General features: G+C 39.1%; 1 protein-coding gene across 3 annotated transcripts in view; it reads left to right on the plus strand.

The window, feature by feature from the left end:
* The first annotated feature begins 2,675 nt into the window (after positions 1-2,675).
* tmem44 (transmembrane protein 44) overlaps positions 2,676-24,832 on the plus strand; it is a 49,251-nt gene continuing 27,094 nt past the window's right edge. For all 3 annotated transcript variants that reach the window (XM_048604253.1, XM_048604254.1, XM_048604255.1), the window contains exons 1-4: positions 2,676-3,564; positions 14,589-14,715; positions 17,741-17,834; positions 21,111-21,265. In XM_048604253.1, the coding sequence (XP_048460210.1) occupies positions 3,377-3,564; positions 14,589-14,715; positions 17,741-17,834; positions 21,111-21,265 (564 nt within the window). In that variant the 5' untranslated portion in view covers positions 2,676-3,376. The remainder of the gene's footprint in view (positions 3,565-14,588; positions 14,716-17,740; positions 17,835-21,110; positions 21,266-24,832) is intronic.

A 24,832-nucleotide genomic window follows, 5' to 3' on the forward strand; every position in this document is an offset into this window, starting at 1 on the left:
ACGAAGACCGGCGGTCGCGGTGGGGGTGGGGGCGGTGGGGGGGAGGAGATTTAAGGGCATTTGAGTTACACAGAAATGGTGTATTATGAGAGTGATTCTGATTCTGTTAATACCATAAATACCAAACATACTAGGAAGTGAATAAGCTGCAAGTGAATTAGTCGTGCAGTAATTCTGAAATTATTTAATATTTTGTTTTCCTTGTTCATAGGATGTGAGCATTGCTGATGAAGCAAATGTTTATTGCCCTTGAGGAAATCGTTGGGAACCACCTTGAACAGCTGCAGTTCATGTGTAGATACATTCACAGTAGAGTGAGTGTAAGGTAGTTCCCAGCAACTGACCCAGCAGCAGTGAAGGAAAGGTGATACCTTTCTAAGTCAGAATGATCTGTGGTTTGGAGGGGTATCTGCAAGTGATTATGTTCTTGTGCAATGCCCATGTTAAATAATAAGTGTTATTTGGGAAGGTGCCATTAATGAACATTGCGGTGTTGCTCTAGTACAGCTTGCACTAGACAGCAGTGTGCAGTGATGGAGTGATTGTTTAAGATGGTGAGTAGGAGGGTTGAGAAGGGCTTAACCTATCATATTCACAGTGAGAAATGATGTTTGGAATTTTGCTGGCTTTTTTAATAGTGGTGAGTCAGGAACCTGATTGGATGGATTCAAAGTTAGAATTGCAAGAAAGGTGGACGTGGATTCAGGAAGTGACAAATGATCCAGTGATACTCGAGAGGACAGACAGAATGCAAATAAGGGTGGCTTTCTATAGGTACAAAGGATCACGAGCATATTTTTTTGAGCGGAGCTCGCAAGAGTGACTTGTATTTACATAATGTCTTTAATATGAAACAATCCCAAGTATTTCTCAGGGGCATCATGAAGCAGCTTTTGATGCCCAGCCCCACCAAGTGCTGTTCAAATAGTTGGTCAAGAAGGTAGATTTTGGGAAGTATCTTAATGGTAGAAAGAGGAAAAATCCAAAGCTTAATGCCTTGGCATATGTAGACATGGGAACAAACGCAGATATTGGAGGAGCAACGATATCTCAAGGTTGTAGTGCAGAAAGAGATTAAAGGGATATGAGGATGCAGTGTGGCTGGTTTTACTTAACTAATTAGCATTGAAAGCAGACATTTACAGGGGAAAAATACAAATACAGCATGCAAATTGAACAAGGAACTTTAAAGTGGTGGGGTGGCAGGATGACCTTTCAATGTAGTTTGAGTATCTGTAAAGTTGCTATAAAGAACCAATTTAACATGAATTGTGAGCCTCCAGGGTTTGACCACAAACAAAACTACTCCCAGGTAAGAGTATGTTTGGACAAGGTTCACAAATCTATAAAGTTATTAGAACAATTTCAAAAACAATGACAGGGACAGGGACATCAGCATCATCAGAACACCCTCACTGTGAATTCTCCTTATTCAGGCAGTATGTGGTTAGGTTTCGATTGGTTAGGTGAGGCATGCATGATAAGCTAATACCAATTCTAGTAGCAGAAACCTGATTTAGCTCTGTAGACTGTTTATTTCGTGTGTGTTCTTAATTAAATCAGACATATCTTGCTGGGTCTGTATAATGTTGATTAGTTCAGTTACTTTTCAGCTACTGCCTTACAGAGGCCTCCTCCTGGGTGACATGTTTACTGTTGCAGTTGCGTTTGGAATGACTATTTCACTTGTAAATAATTTAGCAATGTTTTTAAAACTTTGACAGTATTTTATTTAAACTAATACAGAAAATTAAACTGAAATAAAACCACAAACTGCAGATCTGAAATAAAACAATGATGGGCAAAGTAAGTAGGTCTGTCCAAATTTCTCTGGCACTTTGTAAATTTTCTCTGAAAAAAAAACCGTGTAATATTTAAAAATCCATAATTAGATGTAACAAATGGATAGTAATCAATATTTACAAGTGGGCTAGTTAAAGTATTCTTCACTTAGTACAATCACAAGGGATTAATGTCAAAAGGGATTAAACAGTTCAAAAACTAATCACCCACTATCAGAAGTTAACCCGAAGATTAAAAAATGCATTTAGGTATCTTTATTTGTGTTACTAAACTCTTAACACCTTCAATTATTGAGGTAGAAGGGTTTAATCTTTATTTTTGATAGGTGTAATAAATCTATTTCAACTAGTTATTGTGTGGTTTTTTTTTTCCCCTTTCCATGTGTAATAATTTTTGTTCTTTTGTTGAAGATACATTGTCAGCCTCTTGGTAATGTTTTAAGTGACAACTATCATAACCACACTGCTAAAATAAAACGTACAGCCAAATCAAGCCAAATTTCATTCTGAATTATCTGATATTACCATCAACTAGGATCTTGAGATCCAAACAGATTTTTACTGCATCAAGAATTAAATATTATGTAGGCATAAACTACAAAGAACATATAAATATTTAAAGTTTAATTCTTTAGGTTTTAGAACAAAATGACACGATAGTTAAGAACCATCGTTTCTCATTTCTGTGCCATGTGAAAACTCCAAATTGCTCCAATTTTCCGTGCTGCAAATGCTCCTGAGTTGCTTTAAATTAGCTTCTGGTTTCTGACCATGAGGAGTGGCTCGTGTGACGTATAGGAAGCTGAGCACGCCTTCTAAGAGTAGGTAACTTTACAGCGTCTCCAAGAGCATTGTAATTTGTGTGGCCATTAGTCAGGATAGGAAGAGGTAAAACTGCAACAATCCGATTGGAAGAGCAAAAAGGAATTAGATAAACACTTGAAGACATTTTAAGCATTGGAGTAATTGATGTTGCTTTCAATAAGTGTGCAATAACACATCTGAACGGTTTGATTAAAAATACTTTAAAATGTGGAAGATTTTCAAAGATGCTGTGCTGGGAAGGCACTGCACCTTTAAGAGCTTTGATTATACGTCTTTTCTTCACGTACGGAACTTGCAGTGTTTTAAAAAAAAATAAGTTAGCCCAGAGTGAAAAGGGCAACGATGTTTTGGGTTAATATATTCCTGTGGGTATGTTTTTATTTATGGACAGAATTACAATAGTTCCGTGTTTAAATTGCTAAGGTTTGTAGTGGGAAAGTTGTGCTGAGACTGCGCCCATTCTTTGCCTGAACGTAGTATAGCTCAGGAGCTGGAGTCGTCACATCTCCTGAAAGCAGGAAGAGACGGAGACTGAAACTGGCGATCCCTTTCTGCCGAGCGAGAGCTGCGAGTCAAACTCTCCGGGTGCCTATTCGGAGCCCACTTGTAACCAAATTAGGCTATTTGTGTCTTTCACACTGACCAGGAAGGGCCGATGCTTAGAGGTAGATTTTATTTTGAGAATTAAGCGAGTAAGAACATTCGTCTTGTTGGTGTCAATGAATTTCTAAGCAAACTAAGAAGTCACGATGAGTTCTGCAGTCGACAACAATCAGAGTCGCCTGCAAGGAGTAACTCCGGCTGATGGAATTCCGACTGCTTCATCTTCCTTATGGAATTGGAATTATTGGATCAGCTGTTTCATCCGGGAGAAAGTTTGCATTTCCTTCGCGCTCTGGGTTTTATCGATGTTATTTTGGGCAATCGCTCACATTATGTAAGTATAACCAATATTTTATTCTCTATTAGGAACCCCCCTCCGCCAATAGAGAGGGAAAGTTTTCTGGAATATTGCCACTTTCTCCTTCTTCCAATCTCTGACTGCAGAAGGGGAGCTGAATTATCCACACTGGAAAAGCGTTCAGTACAATAGGCGGAAGGATTTTTTTGTTTGAACACCGGCCAGATCAGAATGGCATAAATTTCCGAGCCTTTTAAAATGAATTGGATTCGAAGCTGTGAAAGATTAAAGCATGGTGGGGGTGGGGGTTCTGTATCTGTGTTGAGTTCAGGCAGCTTTTTGTTGGGTTCTCTCGTTACGAACATAAGGCGAAACAATCACTTGCAGGTCTGTACGCTGGAAGTACATGGCATAGTCTGTAAAGTTAGGGATCCTGTATCAATCGGAGAGCTTTACCTGCTATACATTTGCACTTTATTTCAAATAAAGAGATTTTCCTTTTTGAAAGATTGTGGATTTAAACATTATCTAGGCTGACAGTTGAGTCAGAGGAAGTGCCGCTAAATCCGACGACATCCCAGGAATAAGTCCGGAAGTGGAAGGGAGAAACTCAAGAAAATTAAAAACTCCAAAGAAGTGGTAGTGAGGAAATTGTTGGACCTGATTGACAAGTCCCTGGATCCTGATGAAATCATCCGAAATCATCGAAAAACTGACAATATATATTGAGTTGGGTGTGCACAGATATCAATGTTGGAGACAACTTTTGTAATAGTTGTATAAATTACTTGGATGAAGGCATGGCTGATAAATTTGCTGATGCGGCAAGATAAGTAGGAAAGTAAATTGTGAAGGGATCACAATGGTTGTAAAACAAAGGAATATATATGGGTGAAGTGAGTGTGTGAAGACCTGGCAACTGAGCAATAATATGGAAAAATATTGAAGTCATCCAAAGATAAAACATTTTTCTTCAAATGGTGAGAGATTGCAATACTCTGAGATACAGAGGGATCTAAGTGTGCTACAGTGTGAATCGCAAAAGATTACCAAGTAGGTACAGCAGGTGATTAGGAAGTTTAATGCTTTAGATTGTGATAGTATTTGTATAAGTACAAAAGTAAGGTGATTGTGCTTTAGTTATGTAGGGCAGTGATGGACTGCAACTAGCGTACTATGTACAGCATTGTTTTCCTTATTTAGAGAAGGATGTAGACGTGTTGGAATTATTGTGGCTCTACCTACACCGAATGGATGGCCGTGATTAAAGAAGGCAGCTTGTCACCACCTTTTCCAGCTAATGAGGCCCACATACAGTAAATGAACAAAAAAAAGTTCAGAGAACGCTCATTAGACTAATACCTGGAATTGTTGGGTTGTTATTTGGGGAAAGGTTGGACAGGATAAGCTTGTAATTGGAGTTAAATTGGAGTTGTTGGTTGGTTCACCGAGATGACTGGTTTTCATGCAAACGTTTCGTTTACCTTCAAGGTGACATCGGTAGTGCTGTCGATTTCACCTGGAAGGGAGACGAAACGTTTGCACGAAAATCAGTCAGCTCGGCGAACCAATCAACAACTCCAACTGCAACTCGAGCTACAGATCTTCGTTAAAACATTAAACTGGAGTTAAATGTAAGAGGCGATTTGATTGAAACATAAAGACGATCCTGAGGGATCTCCACAGTATATATGTGCAAAATAACGTTTCATCTTGTGAGAGATTCTAGAACTAGATATCTGCTATTTAAAACGGAGTTTTAAGACGGGTAAGAATTTTAATTTCTGAGTTGAGCCTTTGGACATCTCTTCCTCGAAAGGAGGCAGAAAACAGTCTTTTACCTATTTTTAAGTCAGATTCTTAGGATGATTTCATCAGGATTCTTGGTATCGGGGGAATGAAAGGTTATCGGGGTTAAGTGGGGAGGTGGCGTAATCGGAATGACATTTCAGTCTCGAAGCACCGAGTAACTTATACCGGCTCCGAGTTAGTATATTTGTATATATCATGCATTGTCACGCAAATGGAACATGAGAATTTTCCTCAGTGCCCTCTCAAATGAATGTTTCTCAATGCCTCCTTTTGTCATCTATGAGAGTCTCTAATAATGTCACACTGTTTCGTGGAGTCAGGCTCTCACTGGGTGCATCTTTCAGATCGCTGGAACTGAAGGCCCTTGTATATGTTCAAGCGATAAAAGGGCACATGGAACTATTAGGAGAGCAAATGGATCTCCTGGTATCTATTGGATTTTGTTTTCACTAAAACATGAATAAAAACAGATTTCTGGACATCTTATTCATGTGCTATTTTGTAAGGTCCATTGTCTATAGATACCTACATTTCCTGCAACATTAGTGACTGTACTGTAAAAACAATCTATTGATTGTAAAGCTCTAGTTGACCATTCTGAGCAAATAGTGCATTTATGACTCACTTCTTATTCTAACAGTTCAGACTTTATCTCTGAATTTTGTAAACCAACAACTGAAGCTCTTGCAAAAATAGCATGAATCAAAATCTCTATTGATACTTCAAGTTGTGGCTAAATCGCACTTTAATAACATTTGCTGGTAATTTAACAAAGGACACAAATTGAATGTCATTTTTTATCTATATTTCATGTTACTAATTTTGCATATTGACATCCATCAAATCACTGTAATACTGAAGAAAAGCTGCATTATCAAAGAGACTCCTTTTTGCTAAGGTGTCAATCTACATGAGAATGTAAGAAAAGGAGCAGGTGTAAGCTATTTAGTCCCTTAAGTCTGCTTCACTATTCAATAAGGTCATGGCTAATCTGAGTGTCATCTCAACTTGCCTGCTTGTCCCCATAACTCTCAAATTCCTTGTCTGACTTGGCTTTGAATATATTCAATGATGCAGCCTCACAGTTTATTGGAGTGCAGAATTACAAAGATTAATAATTCTGAGGGAAGAAATTTCTTTTCCTCTCCAACTTAATGGGCAGCTTCTTATACTGAAACTCTACTCCTTTCCCCCTGCCCTGTTTCAGATTTCCACAATGAGGGGAACATCTGTCCTGAGATGCCCCTTAGAAATATGTTTCAGTAAAATCACATCTCATCTCCCTAAATTCCAATGAATACTACTCAGCCTTTCATCGTATGATAGCTTATTTATTCTTGGAACCAGCCAAATTAGCCTTCCTTAAATTATAGCAAAATTTTATTAAACAACACCTGTGGGACCAGGAGTGTGCTGGTTGATCAAATGTTCTGGTTGGTCAAGAGGTCCAAATAATCAATATGAAAACATTCACTAAGTTACAGAAATGTAATGTAGGGGGTATACACATGATTGTTATACTTTATTTACAGCATATATCACTTAAACAATAATGCAACTTTGCCTTAAATCAAACTTATTAGCAGAGAGCCATCTCACTTGCACCCTCCACTGGCTACTTGGACGTCATGGAGATCACAGTAACACAGCAAACTTCCGTTATTTCAGGTATATAATTTTTGCCAGCTTACGAGAAGATGCCAGTTACATTGCAAATGCAAGCATTTGCCTTTCTGATAAGGTACAAAAACTCTACGCCATAGTCTAGGTGTCTCACCAAAGCCCTGTGTGGGTAATCCATCTCAGCCTTCAAGAGATCTCCAAAATCACAGATACCACTATTCAGCCAATTTGATTCACTCCATGTGATATCAAGAAATGGTTGGAGGAACTGGATACTGTAAAAGCTTTGAGCCCTGTCAACATTCCAGCAATAATTCTGAAAGCACATGCTTTGGAATTTACTGCACCCCTAGCCAAGCTGTTCCTGTACACTTACATCATTGGTATCTACCTGATACTGTGGAAAATTGCCCAGGTACGTCCTGTACACATAGCAAGACAAATCTAACCTGGCCAATTACTGTACCATGAGTCTGCTATCGACCATCAGTGAAGTGATGGAAGATGTCATTAGCAGTGTTGTCAAGAAGCATGTGTTCAGTAATAACCTGCTCAGTGATGTCCAGTTTGGGTTCCACCAGGGCCTCTCAGCCCCTGACCTCATTAGAGCCTTGGTTCAAACATGGATAAAAGGGCTGAATTCCAGAGGTGAGGTGAGAGTGAAATTAAGGCCAAATTTGACCAACTGTGGCATCAAAGTGCTTCAGTAAAACTGGCAGGGAGGTGGATGAGGTCTCCATTAGTTAAAGCCATACTGGCACATAGGAAGATGGTTGGGTTGTTGGAGGTCAATCACCTCAGCTTAAGGTCATCCCTACAGGAGTTCCTCAGTCCTGGGCCCAACCATCTTCAGCTGCAGCTTCATTAATGACCTTACCTCCATTATAAGTTCAGAAATGGGGATGTTTGTGCAGTCACCAGCAATGTTCAGCACCATTTTTGATTTCTGTAAGGCAGTCCATGTCCAAATACAGGGAGACCTGGTCAATACCTGGATTTGGGCTAACAAATGGCGAGTAACATTTCCACCACACAAGTGTGAGGCACTGACCATTCCAACAAGAGAGAAGCTAACCCTCATGCCATAAAAGTACTGTGGTTACAGGAGAAGGTCAGAGAGGATGCAACAATGTGTAACTTCCCTCCTGATTCCCCAAGGCCTGTCCACTATCTACAAAGCACAAATCAGAGTGTAATGGAATACTCCCTAATTGCCTGGATGAGTGCAGTTCTAACAATATTCAAGAAACTTGACACCATCCAGGGCAAAGCAGTCCACTTGATTGGCAGCACGAGCATCTACTCCCTCTACCACTGATGTTCAGTAATAGTATGTACTATTCAGACGATGTGCTGCAGAAATTCGCCAAGTCAGCTTAGACAGCACTTCTAAAAACCCATAACCCCTCTGCCGAGAAGGACAGGGTCAGGTAGCAGGTATGTGGGAATACCTCCACCTGCAAGTTCTCCAAGCCACTCATCATCCTGACTTGAAAATACATCTCCGCTCCTTCTGTGTTACGGAGTGACAGTCCTGGAACTCCCTTCCTAATGGCATTTTGGATCTACCTACAGCAGAAGGACTGCAGTGGTTCAAGTAGGCCACCACCATCTACTCAAGGACCTGTAAGGATGGATAATATGTACGGGACCAGCGAACCATACCTACACCCCATGAAGGAATTAAAAAAAAAAAGACTTCCCTACTTTTATGCATAAAGCCCCTTGCAATATTCCATTTGTCTTCCTAGCTACTTGCTGTAATCCTGCATGTCAACTTCTTCAACAAAAACAGAAAGTATTGCAGAAATTCATCAGGTCTTGCAGCATCTACAGTTCTTTGTTTTATTAACGTGTTAACTTTTTTGTGATTCATCTATGAATTATACACAATAGATGACTACACTAACTGCAGTGTTACTCCATTTCAATAATAAGCTGCTGTATATCACACCAAAGTGGATAAACTCTCAATGATCTCCTAATCTGACATCTATCTGCCAGTTAAAGACCCCTGCAAGGTATTTAAAAAGCTGAGAATAATCAGGTCTCAAACCAACATTTCTGTTTGATCAAGCAAAATCATTCATAGGATGTCAGTTAATCATCTGTGATTTCTTGAAGGAAGTTGCTTGCACAAAATGGCACCCATATTTGTTCATAAAGTGTGCTTCAAAATTGTGTGAAACATTTAAAAAAAAATTAAGAATTATGTAGTACCTGATATTACCTCATTGCCCCAACGTGCTACATAATTAATTCATTAATTGGTTTTGAAGTCTATTGCTGTTACGTAGGCAAAGATAGTAACAGCTAACAGCATATTTATGATCTTGTTTACAGTAACTAAAATTGTTTCTGATAGAAAAGTCTGATATGAATGGAATTTAGCATTTGAATTTTGCCATACAAGTTTGTATTATTAATGTTGCTGATATTTGTTACTGCCACTGTTATTCATGGATATCATTTCCAGGAAGTTTCATATCATGAGAGAGTTCATAAGTATAGTAAAATTAAAGATTATGTTATATTGTTATCATGTATAACCCAAATTACAGTGTCCTTTGGCAAGAAAGAGTCGTACTCATAGCTCTTACTTTGTCTTTTACCAGGATATCCTGTAACACACCCATACAATTTTAAGTTCTATGTAGCTTGACATGTTTTGTGATTTAATGTTTAGTGTCTTCTGGCTGACAACATTGGTTGACTCCCTGTTCAATGCTTATGAATACAGAACACATTTTTAGGGCAAAATCTGATTAAAATTTGTGTGGTCATGACATGAGCTCAGATCTCCAAAATACCCGAGGGTTATTATTAGCAAAGAATGAATAAGATTAGAAAAGTGATTTTGCAGATGAAAGGCTGTGTGGGTGATATGTGTTCTGGTTCATGACACACTGGAAGCAGTACTGGGGAAAGTGAGTTCTGTACTGTTGGGATGGTCCTTTCATGAATTGTGCTTGGAAGGTGGGGAAGGGAAGGGATCAAGCTTGATTAAATGTAACAAATCTAAGGATAGAGTCAAGGCAGGAGAGCAAACTAATAACGTGAAAAATGAAGATCAGGCAATAGCAGGAACAGACAGAGAGAGAGAGCCTAAAACTATACCATCAGTCAAAACAAGATGCTACAAAGATAATAAAACTGAAGGCCATATATCTGAATGTGCGTATTATTCATAACAAAGTAAATAAGTTGATGGCACACACTGAAGTGAGTAAATATGATCTAATAATTGTTATAGATTTGTGACTGCAGAATAACGAGGACTGGGTTTTGAAGATTGAGAATATTTGACGTTGAAGAAGAGTAGAAGCAGCTGCACTCTTGATCAAAGATCATGATATAGAATCACTTTAGGGGGAGATGAGAAATAGTAGGTGTGGAGGTCACTAGTGAAAGTGATCTGCAGTCTCCCAAATACGATGACAAAAGAAGTATACAAGAAGAAATATTGGGTGCTTGTGATAAAGAAACAGCAATAATCATGAGTGACATTAAACTGCACGTAAAAGGGGAAAATCAGAAAGGAAGTAATAACAAAGAGAACAAAGAACAATACAACATAGGAATGGGCCCTTTGGCCCTCCAAGCCTGCGCCGAAACATTTTGCCCTCCATACTGAAACTGTCTTCACTTGCAGGATCTGTATCTCTCTATTCCCTTCCTATTCATGTTTTCGGCCAGGTGCTTATTGAATGCTGCTATTGTGTCTACTTCCACCACCTCCTCTGTCAGTCTGTTCAAGGTACTCACCACCCTTCGAGTGAAAAACTTGCCTCACACCTCTCTTTTAAACTTCTCCCCTTTCTGCGCCATGCGCCATGAACCTGTGTCCTCCAGTAATTGACCCCTCCACCCTGGGAAAAAGCTTCATACTTATTGAGGAGTTTGTAGAATGCGTTTAAGATTGTACTGCTTTAAAAAAATTCCTGAAACTGATCAGAGAGAAGACTCTACTATATTTGGTATTGTGTAATGTGGCAGAATTAATTAATTAGCTCAGAGCTAAGGCACCCCTACGTAGGAATGAACTCAGTATGCCTGAATTTTACATCCAGTTTAAAAGGGAGAAGATTAAGTCTTAGACTAGTATTTTAAACCTAAATAAGGACAACTATGCAGGCATGAAATCAAAGTTATCTGATGTATAGAAGCCTACAAGGCTAGGAGATAGATCACTGGATGCAGTGGCAGACATTTAAGGGGATATGTCAGAATATTTTTAAACAGATTCCTCCATAAAGAACTTTCTAAAGGGTGGACTCCCCTTCTATTGCTAACTAAGGAATTAAGAGAAAGGTATCAAACTTGAAAAAGAATATGATTGTGCAAAGATGAGTGGCAGGTCAGATGATTGGCCAAGCTATAAAGAATGGAAGAGAATTACTAAAAAGGAGGAAATAAAAGAATGAAATGTAAAACAGATAGCCAGAGTTTCAACAGGTACTTAAGAAGGAAAAGAGTTATTAAAGTGAGTGTTGATCCTCTAAAATATGAGACTGGAGAGTTAATCGTGAGCACAAGGAAATGGTGGATGGAATGAACAAATATTTTGTTTCTGTTTTCAATATCAGACATACAAAAAAAAATTCAAAACAACCCTGTAAATTAAGAAGAGGAAGGGAGAAAGGAACTTAGCAACATTACAATCATGAGGAAAGTGACGCTCAGTAAACTGATGGAGCTGTGGACTGACAAGTCTTTGGATCCAGATGGACTTCATCCTAGATTCTTAAAAGTGGTTTGCTAATGAGCAAGTAGATACATTGGTATTTTGGTGTTCAAAGTTTCCTAAATTCAAGAAAGGTTCCAGCAGACTGGAAAATGTCAAGTATAACTGCCCTATCAAAGAAGGGAGGGAGGCAGAAAACAGGAAATTGAGAAAGAATATATCACTAAAGAGATTATAGCTGAGCACTTGGAAAAAGTCAATGTAATCAAGAAGAGTCAGCATGGTTTTATAGGAACTAGGAGTGGGAGTAGACAATTCAGCCCTTTGAGCCCACTCTGCCACTTAACATGATCAAGGCTGATCTTATCCTGGTCTCAACTCTACTTTCCTGCCTGCTTCATAGTTCCCTTTATCCTGCTTTTCATCAGAAATATATAATATTTCTTTCTTGAATCTATTGATTGATTCTGCCTCCACTGCACTCAAGGGCAGTGAGTTCCACAGATTCACAATCCTCTGAAAGAAGTAGTTTCTCCTCATCTTAGTTTCAAACTTACCTCCTCTCACACTATATCAATGAGCACTTGTTTGAGACTGTTCCACAAGTGGGAATGTCTGTTCAACATCCACCTTATCCTTTAGATTTTATATACCTCAATCAAATGCCTCCTCATTCTTCTGAACTCCGGTGAGTACAAGCCCAAACTATTCAAATCCCCCTTGTACGACAGCCCTTTCATTCCTGGAATCAACCTGGTGAACCTCCTCTGAACTGTCTCCAGTGCCACCACATCCTTTCTCACGTAAGGAGACCTAAACTGGATGTAATATGCCAGATGTGGTCTTAGCAGTACCTTATATAATTGTAACAACACTTCTTTACTTTAATAATCCAGTCCTTTTGCAATAAATGCCAGGACTCCATTTGCTTTTCTTATTATATGCTGCACCTGCATACCCATTTCCTGTGATTCATACACAAGGTCACCCTGATCCGTCTGCACTGATGCACTTTGAATCTGCTTCCCACTTAAATAATAATTTGCCCTTTTATTTTTTGGGCCAAAATGAACAACCTCACACTTTCACATTGAACTCCATCTGCCAGATTCTGTCCCATTCTCCTAGCTTATCAATATCCATCTGTAAACTCTTTATCTCCTCATCATGCCTGGTTTCCCATTTTAGTATTATCTGCGAATTTTGCAGTTAACTATCCCTGCTTACAGATCATTTATATAGATTGTAAATAGTTGAGGTCCGAGAACTGTGCCCCCCGCCCCCCAGTGCAATTCACCATCGAGAGGAGGACTCATTTATCCCAACCCTCTGCTTTTTGTCCTTTTAATAAAAAGGAAATGATGTTTGACCAATTTATTGGAGTCTTTAGAAGGAGTAACACATGCTGTAGACACACTATACTTAGATCAGATAGGCTACCATGAAGTGCTTTTGCATTAAACGAAATCTTATGGTATGGGGTAACATATTAGCATGGATAAATGTTTAGCTGGCTGGCAGGAAACAGTGTATGCATAGATTGGTCTCTGTCTGATTGGCAGGATGCGACAAGTGGAGTCCTACAGGGTTTCTTGCTGGACCATCAACTTTTTATAATTTACATCAAAGACTTGGATGTGGGGAAATGAAGGTATGATATCTAAATTTTCAGGTGACACCAAGTTAGGTTGGAAAGAATGTTGTGAAGATGACATCAGCTATCAATATCAATCTGCATTCTTTTTAAGTGAGTAGGCAAAAATCTGACATATGGAGTATAATGTGGGAAAATTTGAAGTTGTTCACTTTGGCAGGAAGAATAAAGAAGTCATAAATTTAAACAGTAAATGACTGCAGAATTCCAAGGTGCAGATGGATCACTTTGTTCTAGTGCATGAGTCAGTGTGCAAGTGCAGCAGATGAGCAAGGCTTTTGGATATTTTTAAAATGGGGATTGGTAGATTCTTGCTAGGCAAGGGTATCAAAGGTTATCGGGGGCAGATAGTAACATGGAATTCGGAGCTCAAACAATCAGTTGGAATTTTGTTGAATGATGGAGCAAGTCTGAGTATTCGAATGGCTTAGTTCTGCCTCCAATTTGCACATACCAATTTATCTGTGTATGTGGTACACAAAGGACAGGTATGTTTTGAAATGAGTGATTTAAAGAGTTACAGCTTTCTGACTTTGCATGATGAATCTGTTTCCAGTTTGATTTCTGATTCTAATCTGTGGGTGAGTTCTGTATGGGCGGGTTGTTGTCAGGTCAGCAAACTCAAAATGACAGGTTTCCCGAATGGCCTGCAGTATTTTATTGCAGCTCTGCTTTTTCTGTGTGGTCCCTGGTCATGGGCAGCTTGAGCGGCAGATTAGAGGTCTTTTGGACAGGAAATCTCTTTCACAGGGCTGAAGTGTAGGTAGATCCATGTGTAGGGGAGTGGGTTGGGAGGGTGTGCAGTTGGTGTTCAGGTGGCTGATTTCAGGGACTGGAATGGAGGTAGATCTAGTATTGATCATGGTAGCTGACAGATCGCGGAGTTGCGGTTGACGGATTGCTTAGTTGGGACTGTAGGAAACATTTCAGCTCCTCCTGATCCCTAATCATGTCTTAAAGAATTTTACTTATAGATTTCATCTCATCTGGCTGATACCTGGGAAATCTTTGACAATGAAGCCATCTGCCTTCATTCTAATATTTGAATGACCAACCCATTCTTTTGAGCAGACTGAACAACTAGTACGCTTTTTGCTTCTGTTAAGACTGATACTAGGCAGGTTCAACTCCTGACCCATTTAAAAAAAAATCTCTGATATGACCCCAATAAATCCCAGTTCTGGGAGTTGAAATTCAATCCTTTGAAGATCTTCTGTGTTCCTCTGGAGCTCTGAAATATCAGAGCCATTGCATTCAGGGTTTCATTTGTTTACATTTTGTTTTTAGGCTCTTTTATTGGCGCTGCAAATGGAGAACATGGAGAGAAGCATCTTTGTCTTGTACCATCTATACTTTTTTGGGAGATATATGCAACATGTTTGGTGCGCTTCTAGCAAAACAGCTGAATATTCAGGTTGGTCATTATAGTTTATTGAATCTATTTTACTGCAGTTTGTTTCTTCATTACTTGGAGTCAAAATTTCCTTTTGGTTCTGACACCAGCTTCTCTTGACCATTACCTTGCTAGTTTCTCAAAGTGTTTTGTTTTGCAACTTCTCCAGAATCTCCTTCACTTTCATCCTTTCTGCCTCTTTTGGATTTGCACATGTTATCCCTCATTTTATTTTCATCTTGTTTGCCATCAGGAATCTTGATATTTATGTATCTTAATTACTCCTTCATTTATTTAGTTATTTCTTCCTTCCTATGATGTTTTTCCTGGCTCTGTTGACTGTTTGAATCTTGCTGAAACATCTTGTAATCTAAAATGCACTAATTTCCTTTTAATGTCCCAGCTCTGGGATTTGTTCTGCTAATGTTTTGGATACTGAAGTACAGAATTGATTAATTCAATATAGGTGGCATAGTGGTTAGCTCTGCTGCCTTGCAGTGTCAGGGAGCCACGTTCGATTCCAGCCTTGAGTCACTGTCTGTGTGGAGCTAACACATTCTTCCTGTCTCTATGTGGGTTTCTGCTGGATGCTTCAGTTTCCTCCAAAGATATGCAGGTTAGTTGGATTGGCCACACTAAATTTCTCTGTAGTGTGCAGGTTAGGTGGGTTAACTGTGATAAATGTGGGGTTATGGGGATAGGGTGGGATGCTTTTTGGAGGGTCGGTGTAGAATCAATGGGCTGAATGGTCTCTATCTGCACTGTAGGGTTTCTATGATGAAATGGCTTAATATTTCTACTATTCACCCAAAGTAAACTTTACCTAACATTCAGTGCTTCTTTTGGTCATTGAGAAATGGTGCATTGCTACGCTACCTGTTTCAAATTTAAGCTAATTGATACAATTTAATATTGTAATATAAAACAGTTGGAACAACTTGAATTTCTATATCCTTGCCTATGAAAATTATAAGATTAATCTCTTGAAATTTGAGTTTTTAATCAAAAAGATATTCTCCCTAAGCTGCTCAGTGTCTACCAAGAGCAAAAATTTGCCTGTTATATGTGGAGGTGAATAGGATAGCATGCCATATTGGACTTTTACAAAGCTTTTACATACCAGTTGTCAAATGTGCTGTCTGCTGTGTTCTCCTATCCACTGGGGAGTTGGTAACATTACTCTGTCAAAATATTGAACATGTGCTTTTTACTTTATTTACAAGAGGTGTTATTAATTGCACAGAAATAGAATAAAAATAGCTAGTATTACAATGCCTGCATTGAGAAAAATCCTTTTCTTTCAAATGTACAAGTTGTTAGTAACCCTTTCCTCTCTATCTAACATCATTTCACATTGTAATGTCAGCAACGCAAAAGCCATAATCCCCAACTTTTATCTACAACTAAAATCTCTTGGTCTTTACCTCCAGCAGGGTACTTCTCAGCATCTAGCTGAGCTTTCTACCCATATTTAGGAAGTAAACAATACTGCTTATTTAAACCCCAATCATCAAAATATGTTTGCCTTGCCATCTCCATCATTCTAACATTCTACTATTTCAACAATCCTTCTCTACAAGAACTCATTCAAACTGACCTCCAAAAACACTACCACTCCAATAATACTTATTAACGAAGCTTCACTCTCTCTCTCCATGCTTAACCAAATTGATTTTAAATTCTCATCTATGTTTTTTTAACATCTCTTTTCTGGTTTATTTCTGAGCAATTGTCCCCATAGCTCTGATACCAAGTCATCATAATTCCGTTCTACCCTAAAAAATTGTACCTTGAACTACAACACTGCTGCCTTCCCTATGGTTGTTTCGTCATGACAATTTTCAGAAGCCTTACAGAAACACTTCTCTACAATTATGTTTTTTTTCCTCCTCACCCAGCAACTAGGTATCTACTTATTTCTCATTGTGCAAGATTTCTATTAAATTTGTTTACGGGATATGGGTATCACTGGCATTTACTGTACATCCCTAATTGCCTAAAAGCAGTTACTTACGTATGCCAATCATATTGGTATGGTATGGAGTCACATGTAAGCCAGACCAGGTAAGAATGACAGATTTCTTTCCCTCTAGGATATCAGAGAATCAGACAGGTTTTTTTTTATGACAAACCAACTGTGGTTACACGCAGATACACCAAGATATCTTTGTGATGTATGTAGGGCCATTGTAGACTCAGACAGGAAACTTTAGACTTTAACTGTGGTCTTGCTAAAGGCAAGATAAACAATATTTTGATGATTTGAGTTAAAATCAAAAGCACTTCTTAAATGTGGGTAGAAAGTTCAACTTGCTGTTGAGGAGTACTGTGTCGGATGTAAAGACCAAGAGATTTTAGTTGCTGATAAAAGTTCAAGATTATGGCTTTTGTATTGCAGACATTAAAACTGGAAAACTGTTAATGAACTTTTTTATTGCCTGTTTTGGAACTAATCTCTGGACTGATGATATTTAATCATGTACCTTTCATCTTACTAATCACATTAGTTTTACTTGAAGAAAGCATCCAAACCTTATTTTGCATCTCATGCCTTTGTTTTTCTAAATAACTTGTCTGATGTGATTTGCAGATTTATAAAGATCATAATTTTGTAAGAGACAGAATATAAATTTTAGATATTAACTCAGGTTGAAATAAAACCTACAAAATTCAGACTTTTTTTCTGGTTTACCATGCTAAATTTGAGCAATGTTTTACGTATTTTGACCCTGTAATTCTGATTGTAGGGAATTTGTGTGCATTTTCTGTTCCAGTGGCAGAAAGATCTTTTAAAGGGTTAACACAGTGTGGAGCTAGAGGAACACAGCAGGTCAGGCAGCATCAGAGGAGCAGGAATGTTGACGTTTCAGTTCGGGACCCTTCTTCAGAGCAAAATGGAAAGGGTTTTACTGTTCGAATCACACTGGTCACTTCAAACAGTTCCATCAATTAAAAGATTCCCAAAGTATTTGTTTGAATAGAATTCACCAGTAAGGAACACACAAGGAGAAAAAGTCTCACATTATATATATTTGTGTATCCCCAGGTTTTTACAGCAGCTTATATCGCAGCAGTGGATATTCTTCAATTTATACTAATCCTGTTTCCTGTGTGTGGTTCAAGATCCAGATCAAAAACAGGTAGAAACATTGTCGGGTTGAAAAGCATTATGTTCCCTGCATCATTAAGCAATCCTTTTTTCTAATTATTACGTGATAATAGATATTTCAATCTATTTATCAATAAATTATTGGTGGCTATAGCATTTATTCCTAGTAATATACGTTACCGAGCACAGTAATGATCATTTAAGCTGCCACCCATGACTGATGATGTTTAATCATGTACCTTTCATCTTAATAATCAAATTACTTTTACTTGAAGAAAGCATCCAAACCTTATTTTACATCTCATGCCTCCATTTATCTAAATAACTTGTCTGATGTGATTTGCAGATTTACAAAGATCATAATTTTGTAAGAGACAGACTCTGAAAGAAGTTACATCTTCTGTGTCATTTTTTAATCTCTTTCCCAAACTGTTCATTTTTTTGAATGCCTCCAACTGAACTCTTCTTAACTTTGTATTTTGCAATGAATGTAGTCTTAGTTACTCTAATCTGTGAATCCTTAATATTCTTTTTCCAACTTGTCCTCAAGATTTTAAAGGTTTCTATGTTTTAAGTTTTGAGCATCTCTCCTACTCGCTCAACATTTGCAAAAGGTAATTTGAACATACGTTGCATTTCTGGCCCCTTCACACAATTTTGCTAATCTTTCACTTGATTGATAAACTATAGCTGAGTTGGCTGGTTCTTTGGTTTGCGATGTGCAGTTTTTTAAATTAATTCATTCATAGAATGAGGGCATTGCAGGCTAGGTCAGCATTTATTGCCCATCCCTATTTGCTCACAGGCAGTTAAGAATCAACCACATTACTGTGGGTCTGGAGTCACATTTAGTCCAGACCAGGTAAGGATGGCAATTTTCTTCCCTAAGGGGCGTTAGTGAACCAGATAGATTTTTCCTGACAATCGACAATGGTTTTGTGATCATCATTAGACTTCTAATTCCAGATTTTTTTATTGAATTCAAATTCCAACATCTGCCGTGGCAGGATTCAAACATGGGTCCACAGAAAATTACCTGGATCTTTGGATTATCTGTCCAGTGATAATACCACTAGGTCATCATCTCCCTGTGTGATGCCAACATCATGGGTTCAATTCCTGCACAAACTGAGATTACCATGCAGAACTCTACTTTTCACCCTCTTCCCTAGCCTGAGATGTGGTAACCCTCAGAATTAACCACCACCAATCATTTTTTTTTAAATGAAAGAGTAACCTTAGGGTCTGGTAAAGAGAGAGACTTTACCTATAAGAAGGTTTCATTCATTGCAAGATTATAACTGATATGTATACTTTTTAAAAAATATATATTAAAGGATAGGTCAGCAGACAGGTTTACTGTAGGGATTCAGCAATTATCATTACTTACATCAATTGTTGCACTCCAACAATGCTACTGGTTGGTCATATGTTGTTTTATGCCTTGTCTCCTTGATGGCCATTAAGCTTGTATATGTAATTGTGTTTGTGTCAGTGTCCAGCTCATGCTTATTGATGTCAATATTCTGCACACACTTGTTTGGTAGTATCTTACTGTAATCTCCTGGGTACACCTCAGGAACCAGATTTAATGCTTTGGGGAATCTGTGTCCTCTGACACTGCATACCTTGCAAAGGTCTTGGAAGGCAGGTCAGTTTTGCAGTTGGTACAGAGAACCATGTTTCCCCTAATGCTTGCTTGCTTTGAGTCTTGGCTACTGCACCAATACTGCTGGTTTGACCCAATGCTTCCAGGTGGTACTATCCAGCCACAATATCTTCATATTTTCTGCCATCTTTTAGAAGTGTGCCAATATTGTGAATTTTTTTCGTTCTCTCTGGAAGCTTCAAATCAGTGTTGAATATACGACTAACTCCATTACCAATTCAGACAACTCAGCTCCTGATAAATTATAGTGCTGGCTATCCCACAAATCAGGTGCTTACTGTCTGCAGAGTACTATCTGTAGAGGGACTAAGTGCTTATGATTTCAAGGCATATAAAACCTCTGTATTGCACCAAATTCTGTCAGCTCCAGTGGTCCTTGAATCTGTGCTGCCACCTTTTTGTTTCTGGTGCCTTCACACAAACCCAAAGATCTTATGCACAGGATTGATAAGCTTTAAGCAGATTCAATTTATTTGAAGGCTCCAACTGATGGATACATATATCTGTATATACACGTGTACATTATAGGATAGCTCCACTCTGGGGATTCAGCAAAGCTGCTGCAGCAATATAACTGATTCCTGGTCTCACATCACTTTTACAGCCTGGTTTCTTGACAAGAACTGCTGTTATTCCAAATAAATACATTCTAGCTATAGGTAAACACAACAATGGACTATCAATATTTCACTCTCTTTTTAGTTGAAACTCAAACCCATTTTTTAAGACCCCTACAGACAAACCCAGACAGACAAAAAAGATTGGTGCAATGGATGGAGGGAGAAAAATTCTGTGAAGCAAGTTCAATAACACTAGTCCACAGGGTTCAATGAGATATTTCCTTTGCTTCCAAAGTCCTTCTATTTTTCAATCCCCTTTCTGCAGGTTCTTTAACATTGTAGGAGGAACAGAGCCATTGGTATAATAATTACAAACTCACATACTTACTGGTTAAACAACAACTTGTAGGAGAAAATAATGGGGTTGTTTCAGGTACCAGGTACTTTTACAGCAAAGAGATAGAAACATAGAACCTGCTCTTCAAGCTGGAAGCTTCTTCCACTCCACAGTAAACTCCCAAGATGCTCACCTGGCCAGGAGCCAATCAGAGAGCTATCATCATGCTGATGACCTTCGATTCCACAACTGGTCACACTGCTTGCAAAGCAATCATATGAATGCAACTCGATGAGTTCCAGTAACTTTTTTTCAAACATGCAGCAATTCCTTCCTCAGTCCTTCATTTTAAAAACAATCCTTTTTGCAGTTTAGTTTTCAATCAAAAATATAGAAAATAAAACGATTTGGTCATTATTGGTCTGTTAGAATTGCCCGATAGTTATATTAGAAATTAAGCATCGTGAACCCCCAGTGCTCCCCATCCAGTAGCAGCAATGTAATTTCCTGAGAGTGGGCAAAAATGTAGAAGGAATAAAACTTTAAACCATTTCAAGGCAAAACTAATTTTGGGAAATTCCTTACCAACCTAAAAAGGTGCTCAAAATGAGCCCCTGGAGAACACAGTAAGTACTTGGTACATCACCCAAAAATCTGCGTACGTTTTGTATTCTATTAGAAGGAGTGTACTTGTACAGGGACATCTTCAAGGTTGACATACTGTTTGTGATTTGTAAACAGATCGGCCAAGACAAAGGAATAAAAGAAGAAGAAGTGCCATGTTCATGGCTTGCTTTCCTTTCGCAATGGGCACAAGTTACTACTTCTGGACTTCTCCTGTTCCTCAAGTGGATATTCGTGGACCAAGAAGGAGACTGCTTACCACACTACTTCAGGTGAAATAGTACTCAAGTGGTCAGTTGGCTGTTCATTTAACCTAAACAAAGATCATCTGGACAATTTGCAGACTCAGGAAAGTTATTTTTGAATTAAGCTCTTTTACTTTAACCTTGTGAGTTCCCAGTTACTAATCTGATTGAAGTTTATCTGCATTTGAAAATATAACTGAATTGTTTCAATCACCTCAGCCTGGGGTTTTGCTTTCCATTGATCTCTCAGTGTTGACACCTGTCATTGATACCAGCTATTAGATCATTTTTACAGCATAACAACAGGCCATTGGACCCAGCAGATCCATGTTGGTATTTATATTCTGCACTGGTATCTTGATGTTCTTAACTAACCCCATCAACAAACCACTTCTTTCTCATGTGTATTTATCTAGCCATCCCTTCAGTGTACCTTTGCTCTTTTGTTACCCCAATTCTTTAGACTAAAGAATTGCACTCTCTCCAGGTAAAGAATTTCCTTCTGAACTCCTCAATGGACTTATTTGTAACAACAATATTTATGACCCTTAGTTTTGCCTTGCCTGCAAGGAAAATACCAAATCCTGTATAACCTATCATAATCTTAAAGACAATCTGCTGTGACATCCTTCAGTCTTTTGTGGAGGAAGAAACTCCAGCCTATTCTATTTCCTAGTAGGTATACCCACACAGTGGTATGAGTCTAGGAAATCTCCTTTGCACCTTTTCCAGTGCTACTGTCCTTTTATAAACTGAAGATTAGAATTGTTCACAGTGTAGCCTAAAGAATGTTCACTACAATTTAATGAGCTTCAGCACTTTCTTTTATTCATTCATGGGATGAGAGCATCACTGGCTGGGCCAGCATTCAATGTTTGCGATGTGATCCTCTCAGTGGATCTTAAAGATGGTGTGGAGGCAGTACTGAAGGAAATGCTTCAGAAGGTGCGTATGATGACAGAAAGGGCTCATGTCTCACTGCCATACAGAAAGATGGTGAGGACTGTGACTGCATACACTTTTGAGGTTGGACTTTGCCCTGAGGCTGTCGTTGCTCCATACTCTCTTGTAGAGTGTTCTAAATATGCTGTTTGCTTGCAAAAGCCAATTGTCCACTTCCTTGTCTTTAAGTAAATTGGTTGATTGCTTTCAGCTCAGACAGTTCCGTTCCCTCTCTGACAATACTTAGTGGTCTATATTCTTCGTGGGGCATAGGCTCATGTAGGGCTTCACTTTTCTTTGAACTAATCTTTAATTAAAAAAGTTGAGCTGCCCTACGTTGCAGGTCTGACTGGATGTGGGCCAGGGCAGCAATAGTCATCAGTGAGCAGAAGATCATGGATGAGTTTTTCCTGATTCTTTGTGAGCCTGAAGGTACCTGATGTTGATAAGGTTGGAAGCGTATGTAAACTCCCTCCTTAAAGGCTTCCACTGCTGACCACAGCATCATGCTGAAGAAGATGGTGAATAAGATCAGGCTGTCTCACAGCCCTACTTCCCACCGTTGAACATTCAGAAGGGGTTCAAGAAGTCGGTGTTGTGTTTGTTTTGCCCAGACTGGCGATCATGGTGGGTCAGGCAGCATCCATGGAGAGGAAACAAGCTGATGTTTCGAGTCTAGATTACTCTTCATCAGAGCTGATGTGAAGTATAGGGGGGCCAGCATTTATGCAATTGTGTGTGTGTGCGTGTGTATGTGTTGGGGGGTGGTGGTGTGTGGGGGTGGTGCAGTACAGAGTGCTGGGGGAGAAAGGATGTTGAAAGTTCAGATTAAGTGATTGCATTGTGAGAATAGCAGAACAATGGTGTGTCTAACTGCCAGACTGGAAAGCACAGACAGTCGCATTGAAGTGGGGGAAGGGGAGAGAGGACATGGTGACAGAGAATGTAACAATTAAAGCTAAAAGAAAGGGAAGGAATGGGATCACTTAATCTGAACTATCAACATCCTTTCTCCCCCAGCAGTCCACACCTCCCCCCTACTATTGCATAAATGCTGGCTCTTCCACACTTAAACATCAGCTTTGATGAAGAGTCATCAAGACTCAAAATGTTAGCTTGCTTTCTCTCCATAGATGCTGCCTAACCCACTGTGTTCTCCAGCATTTTATGTTTTCAGGACAGATTCCAGCATCAGCAGTAATTTGTTCCTACCTCTGGTTTTCATGAAACTGCTGCACCATGTTCTGGGACCTGGATGGCCTCCAGATTTTTCAAGGCTATTCCAAATTTCACCTATGCTCACATTGTTGAATATCTTGATGAAATCTACAAAAATGATGTACAGGCTTCTGTTTTGCTCACAACACTTTTCTTGTATTTGCCTAAGTATCATATCAGTGTGGCTCTGACTGCAGTGAAACCACACTGGCTGTTTGGAAGGTTTGCTTCTCCTGAGACGGCCAATGCAGAAATATTAAAGCTAGGATCTTCCTAATGGTAGAAAGGAGGATGCATTGTGCAGTTGGTACTGAAGAATGTTTCAAAGTGCTCTGAATAGAGATCCAGGACAGACTCATTGTCAGTGTGTGGTGTCTTTCCGTTGGCACTCCTAAGGGTGTTTTTCATTTGCTGTGCTGGTTCAATGACTTTGGAGCTTCATAGAAGCTCTTACATCACCAGTATCCAGGTACAGTTGAGGTTTTTCCTTAAGTGTGATCCATCAGTCATTTTGGATATTCCCCAATTTAACAGTTGAAGTGTGCTGTATGCTTGATGCCAGGCTGTCATTTTCTCTTGGCTGGCTGGCTAAGCCAGATGATGAGCTAATCTTTTTATTGCTTTTAGATCTTAGATTTCGTACTCATTTTCATCAGTCTAGCCCCTGTTCTTCAAGGTGCCAAGTCAAAAGATATCATTCGAGGTATCCAAGCTTTACGTGTTCCCAGAGTTTTTCTTGAGTGCAATCAGCAGTGAGATCAGAATGTTCCAGTCTCATCTAAGATTGCTTGAAATCTTGCACTGCAAGATGGTGTTGATGGGTTGTCTCTAGGTCTGTTCTTGAGGTAGAATAAAAATGGAAACTCAGTTTGAACAGATGAGCCAGTGGTCCATATGACAGTCAGCACTGGATGTGATTCTTATACGTCCACTTGCTAACCAATCTGTACTCTCCTTTTATACAATAAACTTTAAATTAGTATTCTTGCAAATTGTCATAGACTCATACTGCACGGAAACAGACCCTATGGTCCAACTCTTCCTTGCAGACCAGAGATCCCAATCTTACCTAGTCCCATTTGCCAGCATTTGGCCCATGTCCCTCTAAACCCTTCCTATTCATACACCCATCCAGATACTTTTTAAATGTTGTAGTTGTCAAAATCTTCACTACTTCCTCTGGCAACTTTTTCTGACACATTCCACCCTCTGTGTGAATAAGTTACCCTCCAGGTCCTTTTCAAATCTTTCCCCTCTCACTTTAAATTTCGACTCCCCCATCCGAGAAAAAACACCTTGGCTATTCATTCTATCCATATCCCTCATGATTTATAAACCTCTATCAAGTCATCCCTTGGGGCTCTGACACTCCAGAGAAAATAGACCCAGCCTATTCAGCCTCTCTCTATAGCTCAAACTCTCCAGTCCTGGCAA

Source organism: Rhincodon typus, chromosome 13 (assembly GCF_021869965.1).
Source record: "Rhincodon typus isolate 14 chromosome 13, sRhiTyp1.1, whole genome shotgun sequence".
NCBI classification, from domain to species: Eukaryota; Metazoa; Chordata; class Chondrichthyes; order Orectolobiformes; family Rhincodontidae; genus Rhincodon; species Rhincodon typus.